The sequence below is a fragment of the Hibiscus syriacus genome, unplaced genomic scaffold (genome assembly GCF_006381635.1).
Source record: "Hibiscus syriacus cultivar Baekdansim isolate YM2019G1 unplaced genomic scaffold, ASM638163v2 tig00112800_pilon, whole genome shotgun sequence".
Taxonomy (NCBI): Eukaryota; Viridiplantae; Streptophyta; class Magnoliopsida; order Malvales; family Malvaceae; genus Hibiscus; species Hibiscus syriacus.
In genome coordinates, this window is record NW_024063403.1 from 592,520 (window position 1) to 611,598 (window position 19,079).

The following is a 19,079-nucleotide window of genomic DNA, read 5'->3' on the forward strand; positions in this document are numbered from 1 at the left end:
GGGAAAGTAAATCAGTAGCAAATAGCAATTGCGTAATTGATAATTCAACTTCGGGGGGTCCCACGAAAATCAAGTGGGCCACCACTCATATTTCATAGATCGTATCACAACCGTTAGATTTTACGGGTCCCATCATCAACGTACCAAATGCAATCACAAGCTTTTCCACCAATTAAAGTAGCTCCCGGGGTCCGCCAATAGCTCCGCAATATCCGAATTTATATAACTTAGCTGCAAAGCCATGAAGTTCCAGAGTATCTTTAGTTGGCCAAAAAGAATGACCAATATAGTCACCGGTGTAATCCTTCTCCTGTTATCGATCTCCGGAATCGTCTCCGCCGGTAGATATTCCATCGGGGACGTTTTACGGTTACCGTCGGATGTTTCGAGTTTCTTCCACGGGAGCGAAGATGATGAGGTTGGTGGCACCAAATGGGCCATCTTGATTGCTGGATCTAATGGATATTGGAACTACAGGCATCAGGTCAGAAAAGTTTCGCTGAATTTTAACTATTTTTTCACCGTTTACATGATTTTTGAACATACATACATACATGTATATGATCGTCAACCTGCACTCGAATTCATAAGAGATAATTTGTCAACAGAGTTTTTAATTTAATTTGTGATTTAAATGTGAATTTATTGATTGTTTGATCGGTCTTAATTTTTTTTATTTATTGATAATTGTTTCAGGCTGATGTTTGTCATGCTTATCAAATCCTAAGGAGCGGTGGTTTGAAAGAGGAAAATATTATCGTCTTTATGTACGATGATATAGCTTTCAATGTACAAAATCCTAGGCCTGGCGTTATAATTAACCATCCTCAGGGAAGTGATGTTTATAAGGGAGTTCCAAAGGTTTGTTTTGTTTTTCTTGTAGAAATTGTTGCCGATTTTCATTTTCTGATTATGATCGTTGCCTAATTGTTGTTGTTCTGTAGGATTATACCGGTGAAGATGTCAATGTTAACAACTTTTTTTCCGCTATCCTCGGAAACAAATCTGCGATCACCGGGGGTAGTGGGAAGGTTGTAGATAGTGGCCCTAATGATCATATCTTCATATACTACACTGACCATGGGGGTCCCGGTATTCTTGGTTAGTATTATCGAAATAGCTTCGTTCCGTTACTTGCTCTGATTCTAGTATGATTTTCGGCTTGCAATTTGATGCTTGTTTCTAAAGCTGCTAATGATTACATGTGTTAATACAGGGATGCCTACCTTTCCTTATCTTTATGCCGATGACTTGATTGATGTTTTAAAGAAAAAGCATGCTTTGGGGACCTATAAAAGCTTGGTAAATCAATGTTTTGATAATTATCTATTTCTGAATGCGATTTCTTATCGACTTTTTGCCGTTCTTAATTTCATGTCTACGTGTAACTCTGCAGGTATTCTACCTTGAAGCTTGTGAGTCAGGAAGTATCTTTGAGGGTCTCCTTCCTGAGGGTTTGAATATCTATGCCACTACAGCATCAAATGCGGAAGAGAGTAGTTGGGGAACCTATTGTCCCGGAGACTACCCTAGTCCTCCCCCAGAATATGACACCTGCTTGGGAGATTTGTACAGTATCGCTTGGATGGAGGACAGGTCTGTATTCAAGCATGTTCATCATTCAAGTCCTTTTCGTTTATCCATGGCATTATTGGATCCGCAAGTATTTCAAAGTTGAAGCTGATTGTCTGGATCTGTTTTCTCCAAGATTTAAGCAAGTTTTAAATAAATCAACTTCAGTTTGTTTATTGGCTGCAAAGTGGGTATTATACATGGAAATTTGATTCTTAAGTGTGATCTAAGACTACAGTAGATATCTTTTAAAACTGAGGAATCAACTTTTGTTTTATTTCTGTTGAATTTCATCCCTATGTGTGAATCCTAATACAGTGTTTCTGTTGAGCAGTGACGTGCATAATTTGAAGACAGAGAATTTGCACCAGCAATATGAAGTTGTAAGACTTTTTACAACGTGTTTTTGCATCAACTCTTTTCTTTTATATGGTAGTTATCGATTACTGTTTAGATCTAAGAAATATGAACATATATCCAAAAAAGCGAGAGGCCTAAATTCTTTTGACATCAATTTCAAGCACCAATGATTCATTTGTTCAGAAATATAGTGTCATAGAAACCTTATACTTCTATTGTTGATATTTGCCTTGCAATCTCATTTTGCGGACCTTTTTGCAGGTGAAAAAGAGGACTCTCAATGTCAATTCTTACTATGGCTCTCATGTCATGCAATATGGTGATGTAGGGCTTAGCAAGGAAAGTCTCTTTGCATACTTGGGTACAAATCCTTTTAACGATAACTTCACCTTCGTCGACGAGAACTCGTTGCAACCACCTGCAAAAGCTGTTAATCAGCGTGATGCTGATCTTGTCCATTTTTGGCACAAGGTTTGTGTCTTATTTCTTCTCGAGATATTACATTAAACACATGCCCTGATTTTTGCATCTCTTTCTTTAAGATGTTCTCGTTCGGAATGATTGTAAGATATTAACAGTTGTTTTATAGATTTGAAAGCTGCCACTATGCTAGTTTTAGAACCCATCTGACTTGGAGCTTTCTCTCGAATCTACTTTGCAGTATCGCAGGGCACCCGAGGGCTCTGCTCGGAAGGTTGAAGCCCAGAAGGAGTTTGTTGAAGCCATGTCTCATAGAATGCATATAGACAACAGTGTGAAGCTCATCGGCAAACTCTTAATCGGCATCGAAAGAGGACTGGAAGTTTTGAGCGCCGTTCGACCAGCTGGCCAACCACTCGTCGACGACTGGAAATGCCTTAAGAAAACGGTGAATATTCTCGATTCTCAGTCTCTCTTAACTTCCTTTCCTCTTGCTACTTTAAAACAACGCGCCATTCATGTAAACAGGTGAGAACTTTCGAGACACATTGCGGATCCCTAGCCCAGTACGGGATGAAACACATGCGATCCCTTGCAAACATCTGCAATGCCGGAATTCAGACGGAACAGATGGCCGAGGCATCGGCACAAGCTTGTGCTAGCATTCCTACCGGTCGTTGGAGCTCTGTTCAGAAAGGGTTCAGTGCTTGAACCTAGCAGCGGAATCGGGCAGATATTATCAGCCAAAGCTTGGATTATGTTTGTATTTTCGCATCGTGATTTCTTATTTTACGAAGCTGCATTTCTATGATTGTTCATGTGATTGCTTATTTCTAAAATGATGATTAGGAGCAAGTCCATACCAGACTCCTTAATTTATGTAAATATGGTTAGGATATGTTCCATGAGAAGTAGTATTGTTTGTATATAAATTATGTATGATGCAATTACCTATAATCAATGAAAAAGGATAATATTTATTGTAAATGTCATTTTTTTATAAAATAGTATGAATCGAGTTAATACGTTGGAAAGTATTACCACATACCTTGCTAAAATACCCCTAAACCTAGTCGGAGGAAAAAAATATCATTTTATTATTGAATTTCTTTTACATTTCTAAATGTTAAAATATTTTAATTATAAAGGTAAATTATGTCAATACTATTGAATTCTAGATGGTTTGTTGTTCATATCACTAAACTTTAAATTGTTTTAATCATAACATTAACTTTAACTTTTGTTTCTGGATCGTTAACTCAGTAACGACACAATGACGTAACTGACGATTGTCGACGTAAATGTCACAAATACGACATCGTTTAAAAGAAAAACTAAGGGTAAATTATGCATTTAGTTCATAAACTATCAGTTTTGATCTGTTTTAGTACCTAAACTTTTATTTTTTTTCAAAATCATACCTATCATTTAGTTTTTATTTCATTTTAGTACCCCGCTGCTAAAAACTTAACGTGTTTAGTATCTAAACTATTAGTTTTAGTACCTAAACTTTCAAAAAAATTCAAAACTTAACGTTAACTTTTGAACATAGTACTAAAATGAAACAAAAACTAAAGTTTTTAATGGTGGGTAACTATAATGAAACAAAAACTATACTTATAGTTTTAAAAATTTTAAAAGTTTAAATATTATTAAATATTAAAACAGACAAAAAATGATAGTTCAAGTACTAAATACATGATTTTCCCAAAAACTAAAAGCTTTACAACCAAGTCAATTTAAGATTTTGATATATATTTAATAAAACTAATATATAGGTTAAATCACAGTTGAGATTAATACATATTTAACGATATAATTTTATAAATATACAAAGCTATCATTTTGCCTTTTCAAAACGTAAAATTTCCCAATCCTTTATTTGAATTTAAGTTACAATCTTCCAACAATCTTTTGGGACAGAGGTTAAGGCCTTTCTGTGGGCACCTACGGATTAGGATTCAAAGTTGGCTAGTGACATCCCCTCCCCATTGTAATGGTACACAGAAAGAAAAAGAACAGCAGTTTTTTCTTTTTAATAACGTGAGTAAATTTTGTTGATCATGATTTTATGTACATTCTTTTCCGGGTTGAGTAGTTTTGTATTAGTAAAAGATAAGAGATTCCGATCACTCGGACCGCCATTAGAATCCGAAAACCTTGGGTCCCTAACAATGGCTCCAAAGCGTTGGGTGCAAATTTTCTGGCGAAAAGGAAACAAACAGAAGATGGTTGATTGTTATACCTGTATTCATGTAAAGAACTCTTCACTAACGTCTGCGCTTCCGAAAGTTGCCGGGTGAGCACCACTCCTCGACCAGTCTACCCACGTGATGCTTCAATTTGCCAACAGAGTCGGTGCTTGAATCGTTAACATGGTCGGGAAATAATGCTCGTCGACATAGCATTCTGGTCGACAAAACCGTTCGAACTTTGGGTAATATTTAATGTCTTCCACTACGTTGATCGCAATCCTTTGATTGATCTCGAACCACTGGGAACCTTTGTGCCATTGGGTGAGAGCCACCTCCGGAGCCAAACTCTCGTTGTACCTCCCTCGAGCAACTGGCCCAGGTTCATCAAATGAATCGACAAAGCTGTATTAGGATTTCTTTATGTACTGGTAGATGACACTGAAGTTGTGTAAGGGAATGCAAGATTCGGATAGGAGGATAAATCATTCATTCGATATGTCGAGCAAGGCATTGGCAATGAGCCGTCTCTCGGCATCACACATACTCATCTTTCCCCACTCATATACCTGTAGAGGTACCAAACACATAACTATCACTATTATTTAATTCTTACATGGCATAATTTAAAAGGGACATATGATGACATGACACAACCGTTTCATGCAATCCTTTATCGGTATGAGATTTCTTGCGGGAAAATCAATCACAATAAATTCTCATACAAGTTACTAACACATTATGTAGCTATCTGTTCCCAAAGCAAAACCTCGGTGTACAACGTAATTACGTAAAGGCCTCTAAACCATACAATTATTGACACCCTGAAGGCTGATGCTACACGTAATTAGTTCCGAATTGACATCGTATCCGTTTTCAACAAGCAACAGTAACAGGGTGTGCTATTAGATGAGGTTGGTAAACCAATGTCACCGTTTGAAGCACCAAACAGATCCACATAGGTGTAAATGGAAGATCTCAAAATGTGCAAGTTTCAGTCCGGATTAAATGATGACACCAAGCGAAGCTAATGATACATACAGTTTGAACGCAATCAAATGCATGTTCGTAAATATTCGTGACCATAATTCGTGACTTTTTGCAATGAACTAGTGGTATGCATACATGCATGTGAGAAAAATCCCTTCATTTGCAAAGACAACATTAATAGAACAGCAAAATCACAACCATCAAGGCAACCAAGAACCGATTAGAACCGGAACTGGATATAAGGAGAGGCACAAACTAACATCCTAATGCTTTTATTTTTCTTCAAAGTGATATGGCAATGGTCCCAAGTCTAACCTTCAAAAACCAAGTCTAAGCAACTAGGCATGGTAATCTATGTTACTCAGACTTCGGGGTAAACGTTAGTGTGCGAGTGTGCGTGTCTAAGACGTTTATGAAGTCGGGGTATCCTACATGCTAAAACCTCTTCAACAGTAAGGGAACACCTGCACAACAATATTTCCAGAAGACATCCAAGCATGCTAAGAGCAATATTGAAGACGATAATTCGCCATCTCGCACATAAGCATGTAAAAGAACATATAGAAACCATATAATATAAAATGGAGATTCGAATAGCATACCTGACTCGGGATATGTCTCCCGTAAAACAAGGAAGATGGTGGAAACTCGGCCTTGAACGATGGCAGTGAATGAACATAGACAGAATAACGGCCTTCATGGCCATTAAAAACCTCTCCCAAAGAGGTGAAAGTGGCAATGGTCCCTTTGTCAAGAACATGAAAGCAATCTTGGGAACTCTACGGAACGGATACTTCTTTATTCGAGGAGCGAACGATGCCCTCCAAAATAACTCTTTATCACTCATCGAATGAAGCAAATTCGAGGGAGGTTTCCTCCAACGATCCAAACTATTATCCGGTTTTTCGTCGCAAGTGACGAAATTCGACTTGACCGTTGTTATCACACTCTAGATTCCAAAATGCTGGATTGTGTATATACTAATGATGGAAAAGGCAATACAGATAGCAAGATACAACCCGAACAATTGAAGTACCCTTAATGGTGGAGTCTTGAATTGAGTTGCTCTGGTTGTAACAACAGGTTCCTTGCCTTCCTCTAATGACCCAACCGACCCAGATCTCGTTTGCATCTCTCAAGACAATCCCAAACACTAGAATCCGAATTTCTGGGTTCAGATCCAAAACCCCAAAGCAGTGAACTAAAAGCTATTGAATTTTAGACCCCCAAAAGGAGTAATTCAGTGAAAAGGTCCAAAATGGGGGTTTCTAATATCTAACCAAGTTTAAAAAATGCGGCTCTTTTTAGCAAGAGAAATAATGATGGAAGAACACATATAAAGCTGCAAACTGAAAGTCAAGAGCTCAAAGCAAAAGAATGCACGATAAACAGCATTGTTAGCAAACAATCTAAAGCTAAAATCAAAGTGAAAAGCTAGTTTTAAGTAGAAGATACTGAGTGAAACATTACCATGTAAAGTGAGAGAGATGTGGGGAGGTTGTGGCGTTGGGCATTTGTTATAGGTAAGCTGGGTGGGCTTGCTTGCTTCATATGTGAAAACACTGTTTAGGAACGAAATGGGGCCAAATTGGCCCATTAGGGCACCCAAGAAAATAATTTGGCCTATTAGGGCACCCAAACATTTAATTTGGGATCTACGGTAAATTGAACAGTCCCCATGGAACTCGTCATGCCGGCATAACCTTAAATCCGCGAAGAAACGTCGCTCCATATAATTTGGATTGTGAAAAATATATCAACATCCACTCATTTAGCTCTTCATTCGTCATTCCTTGATGACGAATAATTCGTTCTTCTCGCTACAATTTGAAAATAAATTATTTAATACAATTACATAAATAATTATCATTAATACTTTAATTTTGTCAAAACTAAAATGAAATAAAACAAATTAAATTTACCGTTGTCAACTCGATCGACGAAATATGAACTTCATTAAGAAATAACATTTTTTCTCTTGAGGCCATTTCAACACAAAAGTTTTTTTCTCAGTATAATAAATTATATCTTCCACTCAAATTCAATCTGAACAAAAAAATTTATAACATCCACTTGATTTGATCTGACTAAAAAATAAATATCATATACCCGATTCAGATCCGACCTAACCCAATAAAAAAAAGACTTAATTAAAATATATATATTTTCAAAAATTACATTATTATCTTAAAGTCGGGTTGGGTAAGAATTTTTTTCACCCGACTCGGCCTTGCTCATTAAAAAACGACTCGATCGAATTCGAACATGATTTTTTTAAACAAAATCCTACTCTATCAGATAGAGTCTGTAGACACTCGTTTTCGTCCATATATATATATATATATATATTATAATTTGTAAATTGTTTTTAAAAATATTTATATAATATATAATTTTTAAGACATTTTTTAAAACTATATAATATATAGTTTTTAAAACATTCTAGAAAATATATATAATATATAATTTTTAAAATCATTTTGAAAACTTATATAATATATAGTTTTAAAATCATTTTGAAAACTCATATAATATAAAGTTTTGAAACCATTTTGAAAAAATTATATATAACTTTCAAAACGTTTTTAAAACATTTTTAAAAATATATATAATATATAGTTTAAAACATTTTTGAAAATATATATATTATATAGTTTAAAAACATTTTTAAAAATATATATTATAGTTTTTGACAATACTTTTATATAATAATATTATTATTGTTATTTATTTATTATTTATTTTATTTTTATTAATTTCTGTTTAGTTTATTTTCCAGGTCCAATGTAGTCCAATTTGGTGGAGCGGTCCTGAACCAGCCCAAAGGTTCGAATGGGGTCTAATGCAGTCCAACTTAGCCAAGCGTCGCAAAGCAACACACATGACGATCATGTGCCCAAACAATCAACAGTGCCAACACTGAAATGGTCGGCCGATATCCCGAGACTGACCCATCCCGGGATGACCGGTATCACAATGGCCACGAACGCCCATATTTCGGGAGCCAAACAACCAAAATCGGGACTATAAAAACCCCGGTGAGGCCAACAGTGGACAACAACAACGCTGATAACATAACACCAACATCACATCATCGAACCCAAAATACAACAAAGATTGAAACCCAATAGCCAACACAGAGAGACACAACACAGTAAACATAGAGTCATCGAAAAACAGAACCCACGAAACAACAACAAAACCAACAGTAAGAAAACACAACACAAACATCAGCCAAGAAGCAAAACACATACACAAGAACGTCGGGGAAACAAACGTTTTCCGCGAAGAAAGGTATAAGTCGAGGGTTTAAAACCTAGATCTACGCCGTTTAAGGGCGTTTTTGTTTGATCGGTGCTCGGGGTTAGGTCGAGGGGCTTTATAGGATCATTTTGGTGTGTTCGGGTTTTTATCGACCCCGACGATGGCGATTGGAGCGGCGATCGGCACGACGGGGTAGCCACCGGATGATAGCCGAACATCGGGGAAGGGAGAGAGTTTGAGAGCTTCTCCCTTTAAGGGGAGAAGAATTTTGGGAAGAAATGTGAGAAATAAAGGGGAAATAGTGTTTTTGGGTATTTATATACTAGGGCCTCTTTGCAATTAAAGGATTTTTAAATTCTCTTCGTCGTCTCTGCTAGTTTGAATCGCATTTCAATCTGGTCACCGTTTGTAATTTTACCTCTGGATTCTCAATTCGTTCAATTTAGTCAATGTTTATACTTTGTGAATTAACCCTCTAATTTTGTTTTTTACAGTTCTTTTTTAGTATTAATTTATGTCCACAAAGTCCAGTTTAATTCATTTTGGTCCATTTATTTATTTATTTTTATTTTATCTTCCTAACATTTTAATTTCGAATATTAACCTTGTTCTTTTTTCCTCACTTCTTTTATATTTTATCTATTTTATTAGTATTATCATTTCTATTATTTTATTTATTTATTATTATTTTCTCAGAAATTTAACATTTTCTCCTTTTGTTTTGTCTTTCTTTCAATATATATATTTTTTAAATTTTGACATCCTTTTTTTATTTTTTTATTAATTAATTAATTTTTACTTGATATTTTTTTACCATCTAACATTTTTTATTTTCCAGAAGTAATTTCAACCAATCAAAGGTAAGAAATTTGAATTGGGTTTATAAATTTTAATTTTAATTTTTGCAATTAAAGATAACCGACAAATTAATTGGTACCGAAAGGGCGGTTCAATGGCGTTAATCCTTCATTGACTGTAACCGACTCTCGAGCCCGACATTTATGATAAAACGCAGATCAGGTAAGATGATGTCCAATCCACCTAATTGTTTTTTGATCGGTGGCGACTCTAACCCAATTATTCACGTTGAAGCCCAATTTCGGGTCCACCCGAAAGACGGATGCGACAGAGTCAAATCAAAATTTGTCTGATTCAGGTTAAATTCTCACCGCCACGCTAGATACCTTCAAATTTAGATTATGACTTTTATTTTAATTTAAGAATTATTAAAATATTTAATTTAATATATAAATTATTAATATACATCAATTGAATATATATTTCATAAAATTATAACGTGAAACTTTATTATTGATGTGAATTATTTAAATACTTAAAAATGAAAATGAAAGAAAAATTTTGCCATTTAGTAATAGCTTGCTACATTTAAAAAAAATCAGCTTGTTACATTAATGAAGTGCATAAAATTGAATCATTGTATTCAGATTTTTGAATCATAGATTAATGGATATACATTAATAATTTAAGGACTAAATTGAAATAAAATAAAATTTAAGGAAAAGTATATGAATGATCCATTGATTATAAGGTATTGTTTTAGTAAGTCTATCGACTATTAAAGGTTATAAAATTATTCTTCGACTATAAAATGTTACTTTGTTGAGTCTATTGACTATCAAAAGTTACAAAATGATCACCTGACTATTCATTATGTTCTCAAACTTATTATTTTCTATTAAAATTGATGGTATTCTAAGCTGGACGTTAACTTTTTGACTGTGATATGATAAAATCTGATGTCAAAATCTCAAATGAATATCACATCACAGTCATCATGTTAACGTCCAATTTAGACAATCGCTAACTTTTTTAATGAAAAAGGACGAGTTTGGAACATAATGAATAACCGTGTGATATTCTTGTAACTTTTGATAGTCGATGAACTCAACAACGCAACACTCTATAATCGAAAGACTATTTTGTAATTTTTAATAATTGAAAGGCTTAATAAAGCAATATCCTATAGTCGGGGACCATTTATGTACTTTACTCTGAAGTTTATGGATTAATCAATTATTTATAATGAGACTATGATCTTTATTTTATTATTTATAATTATTTATCCATGAAGTTTTATCTTACCTTCGTCCTCATGTACATAAATTTAAATTTATGAAACGTATCAAGTTTTGTTATGGGGATTAAAATGGAGAAAATGATATAATATGGGGATTAAAATGGAGAAAATGCCCGGGTGGCATAGCACGAAGCCACGAAGCTTTGGTGAGTATAATCCCAGGGTTGAAAATTATAATATAAACAGTTATATACCTTTTTTTTTAATTATTTATCTTTTTTTTTCATTTATTTTACTAATTTTTTCCATTTTTAGAAAAAACAAAGTCGCCTAAAAACTAAAAATTTTACATCGATTTAATTTGTAGTTCTGCGAACGATAACTTAATTTAAGATTAAAATTTGATGAAAATGGATGCAACAAAAAACATGATAAAAAGCACAACGTTATAAGTTAGACGCAACATAAAATGTTATCCTTTTACTAACATTTTCGATTGAACTTAAAATGTTACGAAATATGTAATAATTTTTGTTATTTTGAACAAAAAATATTACGAATAATATAATATTTTAGATTCAACCGAAAATATTAGAAATAATGTAACATTTTGTTTATTCTCAACCTAAAATTTTATGATTTTTATCATTTTTTTCTATTGTGCTCTTCATTTTTTAATCTTAAATTAAGTTTTTATTACTTAGATTTTCCCGATTTAGTTGGATTTCAATACATAATCATGTCAATCGTAAGTTGTCGAGGAGAATAAACAAAGCCCAATTCTTGCAGACGAGCCCGGACGCAGGAGTTCGCCTAAAACAGACCCAAATCCAGGTAAAAGTGCTTTGGGTAACTTTCGTCATCAGACAAAAAAGGCTGAAGCTGTCATTGACACGAGTTTTTGGAGATGAAGAACCCGTGGTTCAGGTGAAGCAACACAGATGATAGAAAATTTTACACACATTTATTTATATTTTGGCGATCGACCTTTATAAACCGTGCCAACTTCATGAAGATCTGATGGACACTTTGGCTTTGCAATCTAGGAATCAATGTGTTTCAGGATGAATCTCAAAGGTGTTTTCCCGGTTCCCTCTCATTTCCTTGCCAATTCACCTTCTAAGCTCCCTTCTTCTTCCGGTGAGTTCTTTCGATTCCACTTATCTTTTTTGCTCTACTTCAAAAAGAAGTTAAATAAGCTTTTAGAATTTCTCGGTTCGGTTAGATTGAGGTGATTGTGTAACTGTTAGTTGACTACCAAGTTGAATTTGTGTTGCTGCATTTTTTTAGTGTTAAGCTGAGATCGAGGTGTGCTTGCCAAAATTATTAGTGAAATCTCTTTTTCGATTGAAAATTATAATCTAAATTGTTACCACGTTAGTATTTTCTGTCAAAATTTGCTTACCATCAGATATGCTTACTACTTATGCTTTCTGAGTTGATAATGGTGTTAACAATTGTATTAGCATCTTTAAGTCCAAAACTAAAAGGCCTTATACTTACTAGCATGAACCAAGCGACCTCGGTGTAGTGGCGGATCCAGAAATTTAAGAATGAGGGACCAAAATTTTTATTTTCTTTTCTTAAAAATAATGGGTAGCAAAAATTGTAATTTTTTTCTTTTTTTCTTAACACATTAAGCTAAATTTAAACATTTTTCCAAAATAATGGGATGCATTTGGTCCCTATGGGGGCTTAGTGCATCCCCACTGCCTCGGTGGTAAAGAAATTGTTGTTATTTCTTAAGGTTCTGGGTTTGAGCACCAGGAATGTAAATGTGAGTTCAATGTCAAATAATTTGAGTTATCTTTGATCAAATATTGCCTTGTAATTACTCTAGATTAATAAAAAAATGTACATGTGCTAGATCTAAAATTTCATTCAAGTATAGCGACTGGCAGCATATCTTAAACCTAACATTAACTTCAAATTAGAAGTTGGTTACTTCTCTATTAAACTATAATCCATTCAAGGTCGTAGCTTTTACTATGGAGTCCATGCAATTGAATTCCAGTTTTCATCACCAGTCTTATCTAAGTTATTCTATACCAAGTGCTTGTCTTTGGGTTGTTATCGAACCTTCTATTTCTTTCCTTGGTTTTTATTCACTTCCATTGGTTTTGCTTTAACACAGTAAGAGGGAAGGAGGCTTCTTTTAACTCAGCTAGACTGTCTTCTCCCTCTGTAACATCTGATGAAGGTGTGATTTTATCGAAAGGTCCTCCAAAAGCATGCGCTTCATCCGTAGCTCTGCAAACAATAGAAAATGGTTGCTTGGAAGTTGAAGAGAAGGTGTGTGGGAGAATATCAAATTATATCTAATAAGTTGCACAACACTTTATGGTCCATTTCATAATGTTGCACAGTCAAATATCTTGTATTATTCTGGTCTTTGTTCTTTTCCAGATAAAGATTGACAAGGGATCACGGTCACAGAGTTGTTCGCATGTTATGATCGGTGAATCTAATGAACCAATCGGAGGGAACAAATCTTCCTTGTGCACGGGCCTGCAAATATGCAATACATCACATTATGGTGTGCTAATGGAAAATCTCAACGTTTTAGAGGAGATGCTTGTTGATTCAGATATGTTGAGATTGGAGAGGGAAATTCTACTTCAACTAGGAAGGCTTGGAGCTCTAAATTTATTTAATAACTATTTGTCTAGGACTCATAGACCTCTGAACATGTTCGACCTATCTGATGTTGCTTCTGTTTGTGGAGTGTGTGATATGAACGGCTTGGTGGACAGTGAAAAGGATAAAAGAATTGTTTGTTCTATAAAAAAGAAACAAAAAAAGAAGAGAAGAGAAAAAGCAGCAGAAAACAATACAATTTCCACACAATCACTGCCTTCCAACACCCTACGCGGACACTTTCAGAAGCCCAAAGTTTCTTCTCCGAAAAGAATGTCAGACACTAGGAAGAGATTATCGACAATTGCTAGAAATGAAGTAGAAATATCAAAGGGAGTTAAGGTTGTCGTAAAAGTTAGTTTATGGAATGCATATTCTTTTGTCACAGGCATTTTAAGCTAACCTTTGACCGGTCTATGCTTTCCCAAGCAGGTGGTTGCAAACTTGGAGAGGATTAAAACAACTATGGAAGAGGAAACTGGGAGAGCTGTGAGCTTGAGTTGCTGGGCAGAAGCAGCCAAACTTACTGCGAAGGTACTGCAACATAATTTGCATTATGGTTGGTACTGCAGGGATGAGCTACTAAGGAGTACACGCTCCTTAGTCCTCTACTTTGCAAGGAACTATAGGGGTCTGGGAATAGCCCATGAAGATTTAATCCAGGTCGGTCTGACTTCTTCAATTTGTTTGGTTGCTTACATACTATACTTGCTGTAGCTATTCCAACAGTGCAATAATTCATTCCATGATTAGCCGAATATCTTTCTTTAGTTTGTTATCTACCTGACAGATCGTTCAAGTTTATTTTGTTGTTTCTGACAGGCAGGAAGTATAGGAGTCCTACAAGGTGCAGAAAGGTTTGACTACACAAGGGGATACAAATTTGCTACCTATATACAGTACTGGATAAGGAAATCAATTTCGAGAATGGTGGCACGGCATGCTAGAGGGATCCAAGTTCCTGTATGTAGCTTTCTCATCTTTGGTATATTATTTCTTCACGCAAATAACATGGTAATGAAAGCTGGAGCTTGACCAATCTGTTATTCTCCCGTTCTTCTTTCTTTCTTTCTAGTGCACATTAAGCAGGGCAATAGGACAGATACAAAAAGCTCGGAAAGCCCTTAGCCAAAGCCATGGGAAATACCCAGAAGAGGATGAAATAGCCAAGATGACAGGTCTTTCTTTGTCAAAAATCAGGTCGGCTGATAAATGCTTCAGAGTTGTTGGTTCAATTGACCAGAAAATCGGAGATTGTATCAATGCAAAATATTTGGTATGTCATCATTTCTTTCTGTTCATTGTCATCTTTTTCCTCCCCTGCATTTTAAGAGCCAGACATTGAAGTTCAGTCAGTTTTATGGATAAAGAGTTCATTTCATTGATATCCCTGGAGTCCCTCTTTTCCAATTACTTAGGTCAGATCTCAACTCTTACACTGGTCTCGTTGATAATGGCAAGAATTATATGCAGGTGATGGAAATGGTGGAAAACCCTCTAGTGTTGCTATGAAAGTTGTTTCAATATCGTTGAATCTAATATGCACTCATACATTCTATAATTAAACGATGTGAGGCAAGAACATCTTTTTCTTTTTCCTCTCCCCCCGCGTTCTCATAAAGCGTTAGATGATCGGTTTGGAGGACTTTCCGTTATATCACATCCTGTTATTTGCATATGCATTCTTGTTCTTTCATGCAAGGTTGATAGGGCATCGATGAAGATGCTTCGATTGAAAAAACGTGTGGGCATATGATAATGCAGGAATTTATCCCAGACATGTCAATACGGAACCCGGAAAAAACTGTGATGAGGCAGCACATGAAGGAAGATCTTCATGATCTTTTGAATGGTTTGGAAAAAAGAGAGAGGCAAGTGATGGTTCTACGTTACGGGCTCAAGGGCTCTCCCCCAAAGTCACTCGAGGAGATCGGAAGGCTTTTTCATGTGAGCAAAGAGTGGATAAGAAGGATAGAGATGAAAGCAATGACAAAGTTGAAGGATAAAGAAACCTGCAGAAATTTAAGCCATTATTTGGATTTATAGCTTCACTTGCAGTCCAAGATAACTCCGTTGTTGTCCATTTTCGGAGTGTTTCGAGCCCGATAATACGACTTCCATTCTCGAAGCTATGACAGATGATTTTGCTGGGGGGATGAATCACTCTCTTGAAGAAGCTGGCAAAGGCAAAAAGAAAATCGACGTTGTTGCTTCTTTTGGGCAGCTTGGTAAATTACCTTGAAAGTGCATTTTGTATATTTGAAAGGCTTAATGTAAGAATAAGTTACTAAACTTTACCTCAAAAATGATTTGGGGTCTAAAGAATTTTCCCCTAAAATTGGTGTCTAACGTTAATAAAAATATTATTTTTTAATTAAGAAAATTAAAAATTAAAAAACTTAATTTATTTACAAAAGAATCCCAAAATTTAATGAAATTATAAAAAAAAACTCTAAACAAATTAAAATATTTCATTTCAACCCATTACCAATCGTGGAACACCATAGGAGCACCGATGGAGCGATGGTGACGATGGGTTTTGAGCGGAATTACATGGTGGTTTGAATGGTGATGACGACGTGGCTTATGGATGTTGAGATTAGCCGAAATCGACGAAAAACAACGGTGGTGACAAACATTAAATTGCATTTTTTTAACAAAAACTGAGAAAAAAAAATTATCTACTTTAAATTGACATAAATTATTCCTCGCATATTATTAAATTTGGGATTTATTGTTAAACTGATTCAATATTTAGATGTAATAAATTCGTAAAAATCAATAATTTAAAGTAAAACAACAAATTCCTTCTTCCAGAAGGAAGTGATGGCTAAGTTAATACATCGATTACGGAAACTATAATTAGAGGAACAAATAAACTCAATAAATCGACGAAACTTCTTGACCTCTGCAATCTGTGTGGTTTAAACTCTGTGAAGATGAAGCTTTTCATATCATTAAATCATCCAAATCCACGTTTCAACTATGCAATTCTTGGCGTTTTGTAAGTAAATTATTGGACAATCGTTTGATTTTTTTATGTGCCCACGTGTCCCCTGTTAATTAGGGTTGTAAATGCCGAGTTTGATTCTGGCTCGACTCGACTTAAAAACTCTAAAATAAAATTCGACTCGAATTGAAAACTTGCGAGTCTAAATTTTTCAAGCTCGATTCAAATTTGAAACCATGAATTGAAGCCCATAAAAACTCGAAATGAAAAAAAATCTTAAACTTAACTCGATTGAAGACTCGAACTCAAACTCGACCTTGTATTTTAAATACATTGAAATCTTATACTGTATTTTTTTAAGCAACACATAAATGTTAATATTATTAATAATTTATTTTTTTAAAATAAAATATTAATATATTATATTTTCGTTCATGAACTTTTCGAGTCGAGTATCAAGTAACTCGTTTCGACTCGTTAAAAGTTTGAGTCAAGCTCGAGTAAAGTCCATTCAAATAAAATATTTATCGAACTTTGACTGATTCGATCACGAATAAATCACGATCTATCTCGTCTCATTTATGTTCATAATAGGCTGACCTTGTTTAATCCGACTTTGAATGGGCTTAACTTCAAAATACTACGTACCTTGCGAAGGTTTATTAATGATATTTCTCAAAAAAAAAATTACCTTCAATCGTTTTATCTTTGTCAAATTAAAAAAATCAAACATTAACTTAATAAATAGATTAGATAATATTTTGTTTTTTAATATATATATATATATATATATATATATATATATATATATAACTGTATCGTACTTAAAATTAAGAAATAATAAAATTTGAAATTTAATAATATTAATTATGTTTGATAGATTGTAATTAGTTATTTTGTCAAATAATTTACGTAAAATAAATTATTTGAAAACTGTTTCATGTAGAATGAATTACACTTTTTTACAAAATAATTTCCAAAACTATTTTATTGTGTTTTGATGATATTATGCAAACCATTTTCACTAATTATTCGATACACTATAATTAATTTTATAGAAAATGATTTACATAAATTGAATAAAGTTTGATTCAATTAATATTAAAAAACGGTTTGATTAACTATTAAATAAAAAGAATTAGACTAATTCAGTTAATGGTAATTAGGTTCGATCAGTGGCCGAATTAACCGTATGAACACTCCTAATTTTAATTATTAGTATTTTAGTAACATAATATTATATTAATATTAAATGTATAAATTAATAATTTAATAATATTATATTTAAAAAAGATAATATTAACTATATTAATAATGTATTATACATTATTAAATTAAAAATATAATATAATATATATTATAATATAACTGAGTATATATTAATATAATTTTATTAAAATTATATTATATGTAATAACTATTTTAATAATTTACATTTTCGTTAAAATGATACTCAAATATTATATTAATATTAAATAAAAATAATATTTTTTGAGTGTTTATAATTTGAAGTAAAAAATTAAGAAAATATTTTATCTAAAATCAGATAGTAAAATATTTTATAGAAAATATAAAGGTATTAAGAAAATAAATTATATTTGAAAAACTAATTATAATTATCAAATATTGAAAAATATTTTCATTAAAAAGATTGGACGGTCGAAAATTTCCCACCTCTTTGCTACGGTGATGTTTTCACTAGGCTTGAATTACTACACGTGTCTTTCCCATTTTGCTAAGTAAAATAGTAATAATAAATCACGGTAACCGCCCGCTTGTGCTGGTCCAATCACCCACAATGCTCAGATACCATGCGGGTAATTCAATCAAATCCCATTTTTCTCCGCTTTTTGCTTGATGCGTATTTGCCTCCAAAACTCTATTCCCCCCCCCCCTCACCTACTCGCCCGTAAACATCACTCCTACTGAGATTTAGTATTTAATTAAGGCCTGGCTTAGGGATGGAAAAAGAAAAACCGTACCGACGGGAAAAATCAAAAATTGAAATAAACGGGATGAGAAAAAATTGTTTATGTTAATCGGATGCGGGGACAAGGAAAAATCGTTTATGTTAAACGCGGACGAGTTTAGTAATCCCCGCCACGATACCCTGCCCGATACCTGTTTAAATAACCGTTTATGCTAAATAGAGATACCCGTTTCCCCGCGGTTTTCCCCGATTATCTGATGTGGATCCCCGTTTAAATCTCCACGGTTTTTTAAGCGGGGACGGGTACGAGTTTTTTAAACGGGGACGGGGACGGGGGGACCAATACCCGGCCCGAACCCGACCCGTTGCCATCCCTAGCCTGGCTTCTCTACGGTAACCTTAATATTCGATTAAGAAAAATTTCTATTGAAAATATTATTATTATTTTTAATATTTTTCTTAAAGTGTTATATAAAATATTATTATTTTTGCCGAAAATATTATTTTTGTTAATTAATTTTTTGTAAAACTCAATATTAACATTTTCGGTAAAAAAATAATGTTTTAGGTAACGTCAAATATTAACATTTTCTGTAGAAAAAATAATGTTTTGATAGAGTTTTATCAAAAATATTAAAAAAATAATAATATATTCGACAACGTCTTTCCTTAACCGTATATTAAGACGGCTAAGACATTCCGGCTTGAAGGGGATTTTTATAAAAT

The 19,079-nt window shown here is 34.0% G+C and overlaps 2 protein-coding genes and 1 pseudogene across 3 annotated transcripts; 2 read left to right on the plus strand and 1 right to left on the minus strand.

The window, feature by feature from the left end:
• Positions 1-226: 226 nt before the first annotated feature.
• On the plus strand, positions 227-3,320 carry LOC120183598 (vacuolar-processing enzyme-like). Its single transcript, XM_039188276.1, has 9 exons — positions 227-484; positions 697-861; positions 945-1,101; positions 1,217-1,302; positions 1,397-1,596; positions 1,907-1,955; positions 2,194-2,403; positions 2,594-2,800; positions 2,881-3,320. The coding sequence occupies exons 1-9, from the start codon at positions 242-244 to the stop codon at positions 3,061-3,063; spliced, it is 1,500 nt and encodes a 499-aa protein (XP_039044207.1). The 5' UTR covers positions 227-241; the 3' UTR covers positions 3,064-3,320.
• A 1,042-nt stretch (positions 3,321-4,362) lies between these two features.
• On the minus strand, positions 4,363-6,774 carry LOC120183599 (annotated as a pseudogene).
• A 4,966-nt stretch (positions 6,775-11,740) lies between these two features.
• Positions 11,741-15,756, plus strand: LOC120183597 (RNA polymerase sigma factor sigC-like). Of its 2 annotated transcripts, XM_039188274.1 has the most exons (8): positions 11,741-11,763; positions 11,883-11,976; positions 12,971-13,128; positions 13,243-13,815; positions 13,906-14,136; positions 14,296-14,436; positions 14,549-14,749; positions 15,238-15,756. In XM_039188274.1, the coding sequence occupies exons 2-8, from the start codon at positions 11,889-11,891 to the stop codon at positions 15,517-15,519; spliced, it is 1,674 nt and encodes a 557-aa protein (XP_039044205.1). In that variant the 5' UTR covers positions 11,741-11,763; positions 11,883-11,888; the 3' UTR covers positions 15,520-15,756. The 2 variants fall into 2 exon arrangements, with proteins under 2 accessions (XP_039044205.1, XP_039044206.1); XM_039188275.1 differs by lacking the exon at positions 11,741-11,763 and having other exon boundaries at positions 11,796-11,976; positions 12,971-13,123; positions 13,241-13,815.
• Positions 15,757-19,079: the final 3,323 nt, after the last annotated feature.